This window comes from Zophobas morio, unplaced genomic scaffold (genome assembly GCF_036711695.1).
Source record: "Zophobas morio isolate AGI-343-1 ecotype UQ-CSIRO unplaced genomic scaffold, CSIRO_AGI_Zmor_V1 ptg000012l, whole genome shotgun sequence".
Classification (NCBI taxonomy): Eukaryota; Metazoa; Arthropoda; class Insecta; order Coleoptera; family Tenebrionidae; genus Zophobas; species Zophobas morio.
Window position 1 is genome coordinate 22,286,880 of NW_026972117.1, and position 19,780 is coordinate 22,306,659.

Sequence of the window (19,780 nt, forward strand, 5' to 3'; positions counted from 1 at the left end):
TGCATCGAAGATTGGAATTCAACAAGATAATGAGGTTAGCTTTATGTACAAATCTCCGGAATGCGGTAATTCGGTTGGAGAGAACTTTTAGAGGTGAATATTTTCAGAAGAGTGTGTTTTTAACAACACAATTTTATGAGTCAAGAATTCCACTGTAGTTTCGCTTAATTATTTATAACTAGTTTTTATTTAATTAAGTTTCCATAGATTCCCCTGCTGATACATTAACATTATGATTCTTATGATTTACTAATAGCTTGTAATAAAATATCTCGTAGATTACATTCTCTAACAACATTTTTATTTTTTTTTTTAATTTAACTTTCAAAAAATTTTTAGGTCATTAATAAAATGTTGTACTTTGCACTTAGGTTAACGCAGGTTTATCATACCCTTGTGTGTACGTTACTTATTATGAGGAAAGTTTGCACACGTGTTATTTCAACTTCCAACACAACAATGTTAAAAATTGTCAATTTTAAAAACACATAAAATTCCCAGTGTTTGATAAAATTAACCCTTTTGACAAAATATGAAAGTATCACTTAGTCGTAAATATTTTAAATTAACCCGTAGTCCCAATTCCCATTTTCAATTTTCTGAAAGCGAAATAAATTTATAGCGTCATACTCGTAAATCAAGTCGGTTTAAATAATGTGCCACTGCGATGTAATCAAAATTTGTACCTTGAACGTTTAGATACAGTTGATTGAATATCTTGTGTGACACAAATGAATCTATATTTAAGCTAGAATTTTTTTATTTTAAATTTTAATATATTTAAATAAGAAATTTTCATCATTTCCCTGTTTATATATTGTAAACATGAGTAAATCAATATTTATACAAACTTCTATGTTTTTTCGCGAGATTTTTTGCTATGTAGAGGACAACCTGACATTTGTAATGAGGGGTTAACTGTAGAGGAAGTTAATATAAAACCTGAAGGAAATCAAAAGAAATTCTTAAGGAAGTCAAGTACGGCGACAGAAAGTAAGTTAGTGAAATCCGAGTTTTGAGGAAATTAGTTTAGTGTTTTATATTTATACACGTGAAAAAAATATATTTTTACTTCCCAAATGTAAATAACTTTTATGCTTTTTCGACGCTTCATGATCCCAAGAGTATGAAAAAATAGGTTTTCCGTTTCCGTCTGTCTGTTGTCTGTCTATTTCCTGTGTCGATTGTATCAGACAAATAATCTCCGAAACTTACTAGACTGATTGACGTGAAATTCTACACGGATTTTAGGAATAGAATTGTAGATGGTAACTCACAACTTAAATTTGTTTCATCATCTCCACCAATAAATAATTTATCGTCTCAAAATTTTGTATAGTAAATAATAATACTAATAATAATTGTTTATTTCTGGGACCCCCATTATATTACAAAAATACAAAGGTTAAGAATAATACAAAATACTAGAAAGAAGAAAGGAATTTTGAATGTTTTCCAGAGACATCAAATAGCTGGGTGATCAAAGCATAGTGGCATATTCTAGAATAGACCTTACCAAGGCACCAAAGACAAGCTTATGAGCATCGACAGAAAGACGAAATAATGATCTATTAATCAGACCTAACATTTTTGAAGATTTACTGAGAACATAATGAATATGTAAAACAAAGCTCAATTTTTGAACAAAAAAATGACCCCCATTTACATATTATTTATATTTTGTGTTAACTTTCATATCATTCCATAAATATAAGTTACAAACAAGAGTATCTTTGAAAAATGTGCAGAAAGGTTAATGTCGTTAATAAAGAGAAGACATAATAAAGGTCCACGATGGGTTCCTTGAGAGACTCCCAATTCCACAAATATGGTATTTGAAGACGAACGTCCAATTCTAACAACTGGGACCTATTTGCTATGAAACTTTTAATCCACTGGATAAACATCTTATGAAAATTCATAGCTTTTAGTTTCTGTACTAAAATTTTGTGGTTAACCCTATCAAAGGCTTTCGTGAAGTTTTCATAAAATAAATCGAGTCAACTTGTTTACCCCTTTCCAAAACATCATTTAAATAATTTGGCATTTTTAACTGTATGAAAATTAATTGACCAAGAAGCTAAGGTAAAACCGATTATATTTGAAATCAACTCTTTATCACCAGATTTATGGGTAATATCACCAGATGTATGTAAAGGAACAAGATGCGGAGACAAGTTGAATAAATAAGTAATCGGTTTGTTTTTTTTAATACTATTTAAATTTTATGAAATGACATACTTTTCTCCTGTGGTTTATGAATCCGTCTTAATTTTTACCTTACACAACCAGATTTTTGGTAAAAAATTTGTAATGGAAAAACTCATCTAAACAATCTTATAGCATTTTTTTAATCTATATAGGTAATAATCGAAACTATCCGAAGAGTTAGATAAAAACAAGAAATGGTTGCGTCTCATTTCACGTTAGGTTTATGTTATGCAGCAACTGTAATTCTCAGACTTGTTTTTATAACACAAACAGTATCAAAAACAAAAAATTTTCCTTATTTTGCTATTACCTACAGCTGTTACTTTTGTGTTTTACTTTTTGTACATTTTTCTTTAAATTTGTGCTTTTTAGTTAATTAGAACACGTTCAGAGTTAGAGTATATTTAGATTTCTTATAGTCCTTTTAAAAACAGTCAGTGAAAAATAAATATCACTCAATATTTTTACAATATCCAGGACTAACTGTGGATACAAAAAAATCACATTTGTTTCTAAAAATACTATTCTTAAAAAAAATGGTCTAAGTCTAATGTATTAGATACCACATTCCTCTTTCCTGAAGTTATCAAACAAATCTGGCTTGCTAGAACAAAAAAAAATAGATAAAAACCAGTCACAGTGTAAGAAAAAAATTGAGCCATGAGGGGATGGAACCTGTGACCTTCCGTTATTAACACGACGCTTTAACCTACTAAACTCGCCGCTCCTCCCTTATATTATTGATTAAGTAGCATTTATCATGCAAAATTTTGAGGTAGCGTCATGAAATTGTCGGTGGGGATGATCAGACAAATTTTAGTTAGTGTTTTACTATCTACACAATATTAGAATCCGTATAAAAAAGTTCAACACAATTGTAAATCTAGGCAGGAGTAAAATATGCATCAAATCAAGTTAACTTTTAAATTTTAGGGATGGGTGCACCCTCAGAGGCGCCAGTCATCGTTTCATATTTAGAGTGCACTTTTCTATCTATAGGGATTTCCAGTTTAATAATTTATTCATTTGCATTCGTCCTGGCGTGTTGACAAATTTACTACCGCTGTGGTAATGGGAGATCGTATTATGTGCTAAAGAAGAAGAGAAACTAAACAATAAAAAAATATAACAAAAATAAACAAAATCAAAGTAGAGTCGTAAACCACAAGTACAGGAGTATATTATTTTATATAATATATAATGGGCGGACATCATCAAATTGTTCAAAATCATATAAAATTTGACGACAATCGATCCAATAGTTTCGGATAATATACGTATTTGTCTAATAAAAATCGACACTGACGACAACAAATAGACGGAAACGGGATACTCTAGGGGTCATAAAACGTCGAGAAGATATGAAAGTAGCCAATCGTCCGATGGACCCTATAACAAAATTTCCTTCGCTTACACTCAGATAGTAACAAAACTGGTCGAATGTTATTTCGACAGAACTTCCCTCGCTCCTCAAGTACAGTGAAGTATATCCAGCATTTTCGAGTTGAGTTTTATCTTTACACAATTTTGTAGCCCTCAGTATAGTAACGTAAAATTTACAAAAGTTCTCCTCTCAAAGTGTTAAAAGATTAGAATGATTTCTATCTTCCATCGGACGAATGACTACACCCTCATGTATTCTCGACTTGTTATAACCCTTAGAGTACCAAAAAATAAGTCTCATGTTTCCGTGTGTCTGTTTGACTGTCTGTCGGTCTGTTCGCCGTCTATGCCTATCTAATCATCCTACTAATAATGTGATGACATCACTTCAAAAGGGTACACAGCAGTAAATGTGCTTTGAATTTTACAAAATAGCATACTCCTACGTGTAGTTTATGAATCTGTGTTGATTTTTTGACCGAAACATCCAAATTTTCCAAAAAAAAATCAAAAAAGTATGCCAAAATTTTAAAATTTAATTTTGAAATTGCAAAACCGAATGCTCTAAAATTTTGCATAAGCATGGTAAATCGTTAATCAAAATTTATCCGTTTACCGCCTCCCAAAAAAATGGACCATCTTTATTAATAAAAGCTCTTTCTTTAGTTTCAGAAATATTCAAAACAGTGTTTTAGCGAAAATGGGATTATTTATACTAATAATTTTGTAATTTTCGGAAACTCACCCTTAGAATACAAGCGCAGTGAGCACATTAAGGTCTTCTCATCATTAGTAATCACAATTGTTTTCGAGATAATTTTTTTGTTACAATTTAACTTCTCAGGGACAACAGTGAATTATTTTTAACAACACCTACACATGCTCGCTGCGCTTGCAATCTAAGCGATTTCTTTTTGCATTTTAGTCTCATGAAAAATAAATATAAATGATGTACTTCTTACTGAAATGATATTAAATCCGACTTAAAGAAATGAATACGGCTCCTAATACAATGGAAGAAGCGTCAGTTTTTAAAATAAAAGTGTTATTTTCTGCAAAATTTGGATACTGTAAAATTGGTGATTTTCTGATTTTACTAAAGCATTTTTCAATTTTTCAAAAGAGTTTTGACATTCCACGTTCCAACTAAATTGCACATTTCATGCTTAATCTGTTTATTGGCGCTGCTATTCTAGTAAAATTTTGTGAAGTTAGTTTTATTTTTGTAAAATGTTTTCTCTTCTTCGTTCCCTAATTTTTCTCAAAACAATAGGATAATACTTCAAATTCCGTAATTTCTTGTACAGAAATATGGACTCTGCGGTTAAGCTCCACCCCTCGGTCTCACGACGAATAAAAAAATCATTATCCATTTCAATAACAAAATATTTAAATATCAAAAGGTGAATTCGATATGAGAATTATGTTTTATGTATGATTTTGTTGAAAGTAAACTCTATACACTAAGAAAGGGAAGCCAATGATTAAGCCCCGCCCACCCGCCCCTTTCTCAATTGTGATGAATTTTTCATTTATTGTCACTTCTAAGGAGGGAACTTAATTAAAAAATCCATATTTCTTTGGAAAAATTTACCATTTTCAAGACGTTTTAAGTTTCTTGTTGCGAAAAGATGACTTTACGTATATTAAGAAAAACATTGGTTGAAAGTTGTTTCGACAGAACTTCCCTCGCACCTAAAGTATAATGAAACATATCAAGCATTTTCGAGTTGAATGACGTCATCAAAATTTTTGCAAGGACAAGTACATCAACTTGGATTAGTGCAGTGTAATCCTAAAAATATTAAATATTCTGTTTTGCAATTCTTCATTTAATCAATCAAATAAATTGAAAGTCATTAATTTTTTTTTGAGGAACTATGTATAAGCAAATCTAAAAAATATTAATGCAGTGATAAATCACAGTATAGACTCCTCATACTTTGCACAGTTAAGATAGGATATATTCAGCAAAATTTTGAGCTGACGTCATCAATTTTTTCGAGGGGATAAGCAAATATTTTTGATTAAAAATTTATCATGCCTTTCTTAGCTTTAAAACATCTGCAAGATTTCAAGGCATACTGTTTTGCAGATTTAAAATTAAATTGTGTTGTAATTTTGATTTTTTTTTTTCCTAAAAACCTGGACGTTTCGAGTAAAAACTCAACAGTTATAGACTACATGTGTAGGACTATCTTATTTTATACAATTTAGAACCCGTTTACTATGTACAATTTTGAAGTGACGTCATCACATTATTGGTTGGGATGATTAGACAAATTTTATTATTATTATTATTATTATTATTAAATTCTGCGGTCGGGCAGAGACCGAAGTCTGTTATGCCCGCGCTCGTGAGTAGTGAACTTTTGGTTAGTTTTTTACCATCTACATGATATACATACAAAATTTGCCAAGAGTCCGGAGATTATCCGTCTAATAAAATCCGGGATGACAGGTAGACGGACAGACAGGCAGATAGACAGACAAAAACGGGTACCTATTTCTTCGTACTCTAGGAGTCATGAAAGGTCGAGAAATCGTAAAAATAGAGAGTCGGTCGATGGACTCGATTACAATACAAAAATAGTGAAATAAGTTAAATTCTTATCTCGTAATTAACTTGTCACTGTGAGGTAAGATACCTTGAAAAGCCTTATATATGGACACTTTTGAGGGAGTTCTGTTTTACTATAAAAATTATGCTTATGGTAGAAGTTATAGAGTAATAATAAGTTGTCATTACGTGTACACGTAATACGAAAACTATTGAATTTATACTGTTTGTAAACGATCATTCTCCAGTAAGTGATTTTTTTTTAACGATATTTAAAGTTATTTATATATCTAGAATTTTTGTAAAATTCGTTTCTGCATTAATTTAACAAATATTTTATTGTTATCTTTTATCAATATTTATAACATTGAAACGTATGTCAAATTGCGTAATACATATATCAAATTTACTAATTATGTGTACGTATTTTTAACAAATTTGATAATTTCTAATTTAAATTTTTAAGGAGTCTCTTCAATCCAGGGAATGTGCATTGTCTCCATGAGTCTGTAGCAAGTACATACAGGAGTAAAAACATGTCTTTATTTTTGCGAACTCTTTATTAATAACAGTAAAATTTCATTCTTTTTGTAGTTACATGAAGCAGCAGATTGACTGAATGTCGTTACAAAGAATTTACCTCACACATTAAATTTCGGTTTGAAAAAAAATCTCGGAAGTTACAGGCCCATTGCGAATACACAATTGTCGAATTTACGAGAAACGACGTGTACAGTCCATAAAAACTGATATTCTACCACGGAATATTTTATTTTAGGGTGCATTTAATTTTGATCTGAACTGAATGTCACCTGGCATAGCGTGCAGAATGTCTGTTTTATTGACAAAATAATTCCCACCCATTACATTGTCACATTTTCCACGTCGCAACATACAAAAAGTTAAATTGATTTTAGCCGTTTTTTTTCTGGTATAGGTTTTATTATAGCTTGTATGTTGAAATTCTTGCGACATTATTTGATCGTTGTCGTCTTTCTACGTATAAATATATTTTTCAAGAAATGTTTAAAGCAGAGTCTTTAAAATAAAGCAGAATAAATACCTACTGCCTAAATTTAAAAAAGAATTTCGTTTTTTGCTTAATAAAATAAGAAGATAACATTACAGACTAATGAAAGCAACAAAATACTGAAATAAATAATGTTGGTACAATTTAACAAGACATCAGTAACTAAAAGCGCACATCTAGAAACAAAGATGGAATTACCATAATGAAAAATTAGGTTGTTTATGAAAGGTGAGATTCTCTTTAAATAGCAATATTTTGTTATATTTATAATTTCTCCTAGTAATTTTCTAAGTATAAGAATTAATTATTTCACTATGTAAATTGTTTTTAACAAAAAAGTAAAAAAAATGTGTGTTGAATGTCAGTATCCAGAAATATATGTCAAGTGTTATTGTGTCTAATGGAGTTCCAGACACTTTCTTGTTTGGTGGATTCCTTTGCAAAGTAATAAATTTTGAAGACCTTCTTTAACACAAATCCATTTTCATCAACCTCCGATCAATGTGGAATGTGTTGGTGTCGTAATGTTCACTACAACTGCTAATTCACAAAGACAAAATTGTCTTAAAAGTGGTTGCTACGATGTATTGCTTTCTGAACCAGCTCACTAAACAACACACTAATGTGATTGCATGGTAACACGAAAAAGGACAAAAATAACGTCAGCTACAAATCGTTTGAATGTTTGATTGTAACCCTTTTACGGATAATTGATTCATTCACAAAATAATGAAAAAATACGTTTATTAAAATTTTGCAAAAACATAAATTGCAGTGATTTACACCAACACTGCCCACAGCTTCGAGTTTCCACGATTCATCATATTCTGACTGAAATAAAATGATTTGTCCAGTAAGAAACAATTATCACGTAATAAAATAATTAAAAATAAAATGGTGCGCAGCAGGGTTAATTATATTACTAAAGTTAAAGTGGCTACTTCTCACACTACAAAAAATATAAATGGGTGACAGAGAAGGTTACATTTTAAAATTAACTCTAAATAAAAAATTTATTTTATGTGCTACAAGAATATACAGCGATGAGATACACCTGGGATGAAGCTACCCTTTATTCCCTCATGTATAGGTGGATACCATATTTTATTCTACAAAAAACTCTAGTGCGGGATATAAATTCCACTGGATGATGACGTCGGAGACGTCACAACTAAGGGTCGTGACATCAGCGTCAGTGTTGCCCACCCTTGCTGTTTACTCTTTGCGGGCTAGGGATTTATGAACTTAGATTGTTCGTATGTCGTTTGGTGTCAGCTTAGGGATTTTTAAGTTTATAAGATTAGCTTATACATTTTTAAATTTATTTGGTTAGGGATTTATAAATTTTGTTTGTTGATTGTTGCAGATTATTTCTGCTCTGCGGGTTAGGGATTTATGAATTTAGAATGTTGTTAGCGGCTTGTAGGACCCGTGTAGAATAGTAAGGGAGATTTATAAATTTGTAATGGTGGTTAGCCTTTTCGCCAATTTTCCTTTAATAATACGTCCTTTGGTGTGAATCCACTTACTATCAATCTAATTTCTGATAACCCATGCAGAATGAACGTGTTTGGAGGAATATGAATCTCCTAAACATATTTCGTGCCCTGTCTACTCGCTACCATCAAAAAGGAACAAATGGACTTCCATACGGAGCTTCATTAAAGACATGGAACCCTTACAAGACACATTAGGGGTAGCATACAATGGGCCTCCGCGTGCGGCTTGATACTTAAGGGTTCCCTTCTCACAAAAAAATGATCAAGCAAAATACTGTAGCATCTGGAAATAATGTGACGTACAAAAATAAGATTGACATCAGATTTTTACGGAAAAATGCTTAATGTAAGTGCGTGAGACAAAAAATGAATTCAGGTTGTATGAGTGAGGAGAAATGTAACGATAATATGTCATGCCTGAAATGGAAGGATAAATACATAATTATACCGAATTGGGCACAAATACGTAGATATGTGACATTAATATTGATTTAGATAGATAGCTCATGTATTTTGTTTACGATACCGCAATAAATTTTACTTATCCTTAGGATAGTGACACACGCATTGTGGTTGTCTGGCGGTTGTTATTAAAGGATTTTGAACATAGAACTTTTGTAATCACATCGTTGTCATTCTTACTGCTATTGCTACAGTATGCACGAATAAGGTAAAAATATTTTGTTTTAAACCTCAAAGTACTTGCTACAGAGTTATTGTAAGTGTAGGTGTTATATAATATAAATAAATGTGTATAAATATTATCTACCATGTGTTGAGTTCATACCATATGTTCCACGAAAAGGAATTCTAGTATGTGTGAAGAACTTTCACAAAGAGTTGGTGTATGTAATAAAAACAATTCCAGTACTGTTGGACAATTATTAATAAATCAACACTTTCAAAATAAAAACACTTGCAAACATAAATATGCGTTTTTCTAATAGCAGTAGGCCAAAATGAGCTAAAATATTTGTATAATTTTCGCTTGAATACAAAATGATAAATTCAATATATTTTTTAATATTTTCAAAAACCATGACCTACGTAGGTCTGAAAAAGTCGTGAAAATAATACACTATATTCCACCAAAGCATTAAGAACATCTTGAAAACCTTAGATGAAATATTTTTAAATAGTTTCAAGTCACCAATAAATAATAGTAATTTACACAACTAGTTCGGGATAGCCTGCTTCCGCATGAATGCTTGTTTGCGGCACGACCGAAGGGAGTGACGCATTTGCGTGAATGCGGGAAGCAGGCTCACGAACGTGTTGTGTACAATATTTTTTGCAACGAATAAACCTTTAAACTGAAGAGATTAACTGTGAGTTATTTATAAACAACGGCATTGACAGCGCCGTCAACACGTCACAATGTTGACACTACCCGAGTGTTTTAAGGTTACCATGGCAACGGAAAGTTAAAATGCACGTGTGCGGGAAATTCGAACTCCCGCACCCTGGTGAATGCGCGAAAGCCATCAAAAAAGGTCATGAGTGCAAAAAATATTATTTATTATGTTCTTCTGACAAGCGAGACTGGAAACTTATAGAATCTAGGATGTGAAAAAAGTAAAAGTTTTATACCATTCGATTCCTTGGAGTTTATTGGTCAAGGAAAAGGAGATTTTTTTCACCTTTCAAAAAAAGTAACACTAGGAGCCCCCGAGATTCTTTCAGCTTCTGCAAAAAAATCACTAGGTGGAAGTTCTTTCAGTTTCTCTGAAAAAGAAAAACACCACAGGCCTTCGCAATCCTCTCAACTTTTCAAAAAAAAAAAATCCCGGTGCTGCGGTTCTTGAAGTTATTTTTTTAAGGACGCTTAGTTATATGATAAAATTGTTTCGTAAAACTGGTAGCATTAAGAGGAAATCAAGAAATCGCACATTAACAAAAGGCACTCCCGAGGTTTTGAAAATGTCCGACCTGGTGATTTGATTTTTAATAAGATTAAAAGAGTTCTGGAAAATTGAGGGTTCCTGGAGTTTGAGATTCTTGGGTAACTTATTTATATGAAGAATTTTATACAGCGTGTTATTGAAAGGTAGGTACAAAATAAAATCGGCAATTGGTCTCGAACTATGGGTGCTAAAAGTTAAAAAAAATTCAGATAAAAGTGTCCTCCTTTTAGAGATAAAAATTATTAAAATTTATCTCCAAATTCGTTGTACGCCTCTGATAAAAAGATCATCTCTCGTTTCCATAGTAACATTTAGTCTTGGCAAAAGTTTTATTGTTACAGTTGCTAAGATTTACTAAAATAAATTAATTTTACCTATCTATCTTTCAGTACCGTCTAAAAAAGTTGGATGAGGGTTAATTTTCCCCTTATAATTTTGATAACACAAAATAAGTTTTTCAGACTTCTCAGACTTCGCGAAGAACTGTCAATTTTGTTGTACGTACCTTTCAATAACACCCTGTAGAACATTTGGACTTCTTATCACTTTTTAGAAACACTTTAGAACGTTGGGGCTCTTCTTGAAAAAATTTGAAAGAGCTTTGGTCTGCAGTGTCTTTTTCAAGAATTTAATAATTTTTTGGATTCTAGTGATTTGGTTGATTAAAAGATCCTTGCAGGCCTGTAATGAATTATTTTAAATAATCTTAAGGATCTCTCGAGAAATTTTTATTTTGAGAAAAATCGAAAGAATTTTGGGGTTCCTAGATTCTATTTTTTGAAAGGGTTTAAAAAAGACTTAGGAGTCACATAGTGTCTTTTTTAAAAAATTTAGCATCTTTAGGGTTTCTGGAGTTTTGTTTTGAATGAATATTGAGGTTTTCAGTGTCTAGTTTTTGAAAGAATACAGAAGAACCTTGTGATCACTTGGTGTTTTTTTGTTTTAGAAGGACTTTAAAATGACGTTGAAGGTCTCTGAATCTTGGTCTATAGTGTCTTTTTTAGGAATTTAAAATAATCTTTAAGGATAGTGATTTGGTTTTCAATAAGGTTAAAAGAACCTTGGAGGTCTGTGGTGATTTTTTTTATTGAAAGAATCTTGAAATTATTATTTTTTTAAAAGAATTTAAAAGAAAATTGAAAGTTTCTGGTACTTTGTTTTAGAACGACTTTATAAAAGAATCTTGTTGGTTTCTGAAACAATTATAAAGAATTTTGGTATTCCAAGATGTCATTTGCCAAAGTCAGTTTTACCTTAGCAGCTAATAGCCCCTCCACCCACCCTTTCTTTTTCTTAGAAGGCATGCCATTGCCAAAATTAGCTTTACCTTAGCGGATAGGCAATAACCCCGCCCACCCTCCCTCTCTTTTCCTAGAAGGTATCTCATTTGCCAAAATCAGTCTTATCTTAGCAGCTACTAGCCCCGCCCACCCACCCTCTCTTTTCTTAGAAAGTATCTTATTTGCCAAAATCAGTCTTATCTTAGCAGCTACTAGCCCCGCCCACCCACCCTCTCTTTTCTTAGAAGGTATCTCATTTGCCAAAATTAGTCTTATCGTGGCAGGTACTAAATTATCTTTTAACTTATTTAATGACCATGATGTAGTGACGATTTATAGAAAATGAAATACGAGAAATAAAGAGCAACAAATGTAGGTATGTAAATGACGATATGACTCAATAACAAGGATTTATACATCTCCAAATAAAGATCAAAGCAAAAGAAGAAAATACTAAAGGAAATTAATTTAAAGTTGGCTTCCAACCGTTAGTGAGCAATAGAGAATCAGGAAAAGAATTATCTTCACAAGACAAAAACTAAACAAGTCTTTGCAGGTCTTTCAATACACAACAAAGTAAAAGGAAATGGAAACAGAGTATGGAAACGGAAAACGAAAACAAAATACGAATAATCCAACAAGATAAAAGTACTAACTTGAATTTAGCATCATGAAATATAGTCAGCTTAAGGAACAATGAACAAGGGCTCATTGAAGAATTCGAAAAAGTAAATGGCTATTTCAGAAATAAAAAATTGGTCGAACGCTATTTCGACAGAATTTCCGTAGCCCTTGAAGTATAATCCGACAAATCAAACTTATTTAAGAAATTATAAAAATTGATCTTGCGATTTTCGTTTTGTAATAACCTCTATAAAGTAAAAACCCGCTGCATAAATAACACCCCGCAGAGCCTGAGCACTGAGAGCGCAAAATTCATTCTTAAGGCACACAACCAATGAGATAAAATGTCCTCTCAGCACTAATAACAAACTTAACTCAGGTGTTTATGTCATACATAGAACGAATATGTCACGTATACCTACATTATTTTGATTTGAATGAGTTTATCTCCTCAAAATAGAGGACTAAAATTATTAATTAGGTATGCCACAATCGAACAAAAAAAATTGTGATGACGTCAAAGATAATAATAGTCATAGCACAAATGAAAACTAGCCAATGGCCAAGTTCGGCATCGAACGTGAGATCGTAAGTCGGCGTTCTCCTAAAAACACACTGTGCCACAAATCTTTATTTCCAGTATTGGTAGTACAATGTTGTACCCCTTAATAATTTGAAGATTTAGAGACAAAACTGAAATTTAAATAATTGTAAAATAGAACTCATTGAAATAACTCCAACAAATTGTTGATTGGCTAAATTCTATTTAACGTTTTACCATTACATGTTACATGATATTCCTAATATTCATACAAAATTTGACAATAATCGGTCTGGTAGTTTCGGAGATTACGTGTCTAATAAAAATGGATACAGACGACAGACAAACAGACAGAGAAACGGAAACGGGAACACACAAAGAAGTAGGGTAATAAGACAAGAACTAGTCAAATATTCCAGAAGCTGGAATTGTGTAACACAAAGAATACTAGTCTTGGATTTTATAATACAAGACCTGAACTAAAAACAAATGTTATAGTGATGTATAGTCCAAACCAAGATGAAAATATAGAAGACAGGAATAAATGTTGAGAAATTTTTGACACAACAAACGGAAGATTACCAGGACACGATATTAGTCATGCGTGACTGGAATGCAAGAGTTGAGAAACGGGGAAGTCAATAGGAGTCTCCTATGTTTATGCGATCAAATGCCTTTGACAAACCGACAGAAATACATACAGTGAGTTTCAAACATATTAGTAAACACTAGTACTTAGGTGTACCGTGGTTGACGTCCCGTGATATCATGGTATTCATCAAATAATATTTGATAATAGATGAAATTTGATTCTTTGAATTTCTAATCTAAATTTGCTCTGGAAAAGAAGGTGTTGTTGATAACACGAATTTTCAATACGCTCACTTTTTTAGGTTAAATATTATGTTCAGTCATAGAATACCCTCTGTTCAGTATTTAACTTGACATTGGCACATGTGCGGTGTATGCACCTAGCATTCAAATACGTTTTATATTACCAGCCTACCTAGATTAAAAAATGAAAGAATCGCAAGTTAGGTTTAAAATGACACATTTTCCATAATGCAGGTACCTTTTCCAGTGGTAAAGATTTACTGTACTATACAGGATGTTTATTAAATAGGTAGCAAAAATTCGGGAGTTATTCCTTGGATTATTTTAAGATCTTTTTGTCTAATTGATTTTTGGGAAGACTCTTTGTTTCGAAAATATGGGCCGATAATGTAAAATAAAACTGTGATGTATTGCACATCGCTGGATTGGTCGAAGTGGAACCTCACTTACGTATGGCCTGTTCGGTCCCAGACTTAAATACCTTGGATTTTTATTAATGTGGAAAATAAAATATTAAACTGCGCGTCAAAAATTTGGGGTATTTTAATTAATTTAACTTAAACCTAGTCAAATATTTGGAAAAGTAATAAATAAATAATAATACACATGATTTTCATCAATATCCCTAACTTTTGACGCGCAGTTTATTAATATGATATGACAATAAAAGCAAAATCGTTCACAAACAATTAACAACAATTCTAAATTTGAACCAAAATACTGCACCCTATTATACCTTCCAATAACACAGGGTTGCTAAAAAGTATGAAAGCAGTTGAATATCTCGGGAACGGTTAGTTGGATCTTCTTGAAATTTTAGCACCACTAGTCAGATAGTCAATTTTTAAACTGAAGACTTTTTTCTGAATTCAGAACTGTAACACATGCATACACTTTTTTACTATTTTAAGAGGAGTTCATATCTGTGACTTTTGGTACTTTCAGTATATTTTTAGAACGTAATATCTCCGTTATTAGTATGAAATTTTAAATATAACTTGTTCATACCGTTCACTATGTAGCGCAAGAGAGTTTTTTTTTTAACATTTTTGTCATCGCCTTCTTTTTAGCATTTTGGTGAAATTTTTGATCATGTATATTTAAAAATCAATATCTCTATTATTGATGGAAATTTCGTAATGCAGTTTTCACCACTGTTTTCACCTTCACAACTCTATAAATGACCTGGGTAACAATTTTTTGTCGGGCAAATAAGATACTCTAAAAAGAAGCTTGCGTCGAAGAAGCTGCTTTTGCTGTATCTCATTTTCAACAAAATAAATTGATAACGTTTTCCAATATTTACTACATAATGCATAATAAGCTAAAAGCAGTGGTGAAATCCGCGTTTCGAAATTATTAATTTCGATAAATATTTGGAAACAGCATTTAAATCAATATGTTACGCTGGCATCTTTATCCTCAGTTCTATCATTTCTACAATGATTGGGCACTAGTATAATTTTTGAATAAATTTTCAGTATTTTTATTTTGACAACTGATTTTACCATCTTGAGAAAAAATAAAATAATGCATGCGTTACATTCCTGAATTAAAAAAAAAAAATCAAATTAGCCCTGCATCTCAGAAACAAATGAAAATTTGAAAAAAAAATCCAGAAAATAGAACTTGAATAGAACTTCCAAGAGACAGCCTAAATTTCAAAAAGATTCAACAAACCATTCTCGCGATATTCAACTGCTTTCATACTTTTTAGCGACCCTGTATAATAAATTAATAATATAACTATTACAGTTATACAGGGTGTTATTGAAATACATGGAAACAAAAAATCTGGTGAATGTAGGGAACCTAAGAAGTCAAATGAACGTTTGTTGTTTTAGTAAAGTTTTGAAAGGAAAATTTAACCCCTATCCAAACATTCATTCCTCCACTGATAAATAATGGTTTCACGAAAAAATGTGAAACCTAGTAACTGAAAACTGCCGAGGTGTAACTACTGTTGCTATTAATTTATTGCTAGCAACAAATAAACAATGACAATAATTAATGAACTGACAATTAAACCTTCAAAATCATAATTTAATCAACCATAAAATGAAACAAAACGTAACGTATGCAACTAGAGCAAGTTTTCAAAATGTCCACCACCATTTCGTATACACGCTTCCGCACGTCTAATCAGTGATTGTTGCCTTGTTCATGTAGAGTTCTCCACACCACAAAAGGTGAAACTCCCACTAGGTAAGACAATCGTCTAATGCTTATACCTGGATCGTTTTCAACGACATTCAAAATTTCTTCTTCGGCATCAAGTGTCCGTTCTGTCCTTTCACGACCACGATCACTAAAACGAGGTTGAAATTTCCCATTTTGTCGTAGACGCTGAACAACGTTAGCAAATGTTTTATGATTTGGCAATCTTCGTTCGGGAAATGCTTCTTGGTATAAACGTCGAGCTTCCAAGGAGTTTCTTAAGGCTTGTCCATACATCAGAACCATGTCAGTCATTTCAGAATTAGAAAAATTCATTTTGTTCTTCCAAAAAATTGCAAAAACGTCAAAAAATAATGGGCTAATGAATGTATTGTCATGTTAACAAGCAACAATTTTACCTACTTTAAATTACTATAGTGATCAAATTTACCTTTAACATTTTTGGAATCAGTAGCGCACACGCAAATTTTAACAGATTTTCAATCAATTTTATCTCGAAAACTAAAGGATTTTTATTAGATCAATATTTGATGCATAAATTCTCTACATCATGACCAATTACCTTAAAAAAAGTTTCCATCTATTTCAAAAATACCCTGTATTATCCTGGTCGTTTCAAGTGTTACTAAACTTTCAGTTAAAACAAAATTAAAACAGGTAGGTATTTTTTGTCAAAGGGTATATGATAAATTTATTTATAAACGTAACAAATATTTATCCACAACATGTTGTATTTACTTGCCCTGTTTATACTCAACTTGCTTTCACTAGCAACTATTTATCCCATTGTTTGTATGCATGCAGAAATACTATGCGCATTTAATTTAATTAATTAATGATAAATTGCTCTACAGTGGAATTCATGACATATCCGTTCATTGTTTTGTTAAAACTTGCTATATTTTCCATTAAAACTTTGTACAGATCACACGCCGAACTTGGAATTCAAAAATTTTAAAAAGCCGTTCACGTTTTCATTCACGATCTTACAACTTTGTCCAGGATTGTTTTGTAGAACTTTCCCTGATATGTGTGACTGTTTTCCTCCTTCTATAACTCAAAACTTGTACATAGTCATATGTTTTAGGTATTACATTCTAGGAAACTGCTGCGACCCGGAACGGTCGTCGGCACCTTCAAGATAGACGTCAAAACCGTCTATGATGCACCGGGTACAAACAGCTTCTCTAATCCACGACAAACTCTTCTACTTTCCACCTTTTCTATGCGTTCAAACTTGTGTGTAGCACCCTAATTCAAAGAATGAAAAGCTGAAAAGTAGAACAAAACTTGAAACGTACTGATACTTGTTTATTATTAAAATACAACCACGACACTGCACTGGTTTCTGCATCGTGCTGGCTCCTGTAATCTTTTTTAACATTTCTGCTACTTTTCTGTTTTCTTTCGCTGGCAGGTGTTGCAGTCTCGGAACTTTCTCAGGGGTAACAAATTATTGGGAAGCTTTAAATTAGACGTAGCGACAGTGTGGTCTCAACCAGGTACGAGGTCCCCCTAGGTCCTTTATTCCTGCTGAATGAGACTGTTAGTAATATGTTACCTTTGTAAAAAATACTAGATGGCTACATAGAATAGATATGCCTCACGTAATCTCGCACGTTATGTGTTCCATTTGCGAGTCGGGTGCGAATTTACTAAAAAACGAAATTAAATTATTTCTTTCTTTGTGAGGAGTACATTAACGAGAAAGGCGAATGCTTGCTGAAATGCGTTCTTCTTTTGCGTCATAATCGGTTTAGCGGACAAGCTTAGATAGAGTTAAAGTTTGCTTACAGCAGGAAACAATTTTATTTTTATTAGATAAGTCGTGTGACCCTTTAGTGCCAAGACAGTTGAGAAGATTAAAGCAATTAAAAACGACGCTTCCGTTTTGTTGCACAATTTTTTAACGAAAGCAGTTTCCTTAATTAATAAAGTTATAAACTGAGTAAATAAGAAAGTTAAAGTTTATTTTAAATCGTTTAACGCAAGAAAGCAATCAATTAATGATTGAAATGTACATTTTGTTTTGATTATGTTTGTGTTATAACACGATTTATATTTGTTGAAATTATTAGTTTCATTATTAAATGCTCATTTATAGCTTTCTATTGTATCATTAATCATACAAATAGTAAAACAAATCAATTATTGTTATGTGACAATTTATTTTTACAGAATGATTCGGGTACAATATTCTAATTATATTAGAGTACCAAACTCATGTCATAAGCAATGCTGTTTCTGTTATAATCGTATATTTTTAAGTTTACATTAAAGGTTAAGCTATTAAAAATCAATTCAAGCGAACGTAACAAAAGCTAATCTACATCATGAATATCTGTTTAGAATTAAAACTTTTTTTACTAAATTTTATAGGGACAGGATTAAATTTTAATTTAATTATTACTGGTGTCAGAGCTACGGATGTATACAGGATGTTTCATCTAAGTGATATTTCCCTTTATAACGTTTTTATTTATACAGATATTTAAAAAAAAATCGTAATCTTGTTGACAAATTCTAAATAATTTACTTAAGTAGTAGTTAAAAATACTGTATGGGGAAAATCTGCGAAGGCAAAATAATTTGAACATTTGAACATTTTAATTATTTAAAAATCGGTTCTAATTAAGCCCACAACTTTGTAAATGACTGCTATAATTATGAAAAAATGCAAAATCCGTCCAATACGTGAACAGATTTATTTAGGGAATGAAATCAGCGTACTGTTAACAGTTTAGTTGTGGAAATTTCATAAAAGCTTGAGTTATGATTAAATCCGACGAAGCTCATATCAGGCTTAGTAACGATGTGCGTCCAAGGGAGACGCCATTAACTTTTTGTAATGAAATATTACTTAATATTTCGTACCAAGAGTATGTGTTATATAAAATACGTTACGTAGTTGAATAGATCTTTGAAATTACCTGTAACGGAGCTTTTATAGGGGGACTGACTAATAAATGATTCGTATTAATATAATGCACTTATTTTGCAATTTATTTCAACATATTTCAAAAATGCCCTAAATGAACTATATATTGAAATCAGTCTAATAAATGTAGTAAAGCATACATGCAGGATTAGAAAATTTTGATTTCTACATAAATCTCTTAAAAATGTAAATTGTTGTATGAAAGATAATTGGTTACAGTTATAAGTTCAATGAGATCCAACAGATTTATTATGTTAAAAGTCAACTACATGCAACCTACCAACACAAACAAGTTCTATTATCGTAGGCGACCTTTACAAAAATCTTAGTTAAATGTGTGGTAAAATAATACAAATCCGCCTCTGTTTACTATTTGCCCACCGGTGAACTTCGACCGAAGATTTGTATGTTTATGAGCTTAAGTTTTTAACTATTAAACTGTACATTTTTATTAGTATAGTAGTCCACAAACTCTAACATCGGTCCTATTATGGCAAAGTTAAATACCCCGACAAATACGGACACAATGATGGCAATATAGACCAGCTTGGGTATCACACAAGTTCGGACTGTGTCAAAAGTATTTTTCGAATCCGGTTTTAAGTAAAGTAGTCCAAAAGCTATAAGGTTATATGACCATCATAAAAGTAGTTGACCGCAAATAAGTACCCCCTTCATGTGGTTCGCATTAAGCTTACCGGTTGGCAATAAATCGTCTTCTAAACATTTTTTGCTAACACTTAACAGGGCCGGCTTTCAAAGCGACTGGTGATTTCGGAAACCCTTGCCGCTGGAGGT

The 19,780-nt window shown here is 31.9% G+C and overlaps 1 protein-coding gene across 1 annotated transcript in view; it reads left to right on the top strand.

The window, feature by feature from the left end:
* Positions 1–19,780, top strand: part of LOC135128012 (otoferlin-like) — a 238,177-nt gene that overhangs the window by 121,045 nt on the left and 97,352 nt on the right. The window contains exon 7 of the mRNA XM_064054794.1: positions 17,462–17,546. Coding sequence (XP_063910864.1) covers positions 17,462–17,546 — 85 coding nt within the window. The remainder of the gene's footprint in view (positions 1–17,461; positions 17,547–19,780) is intronic.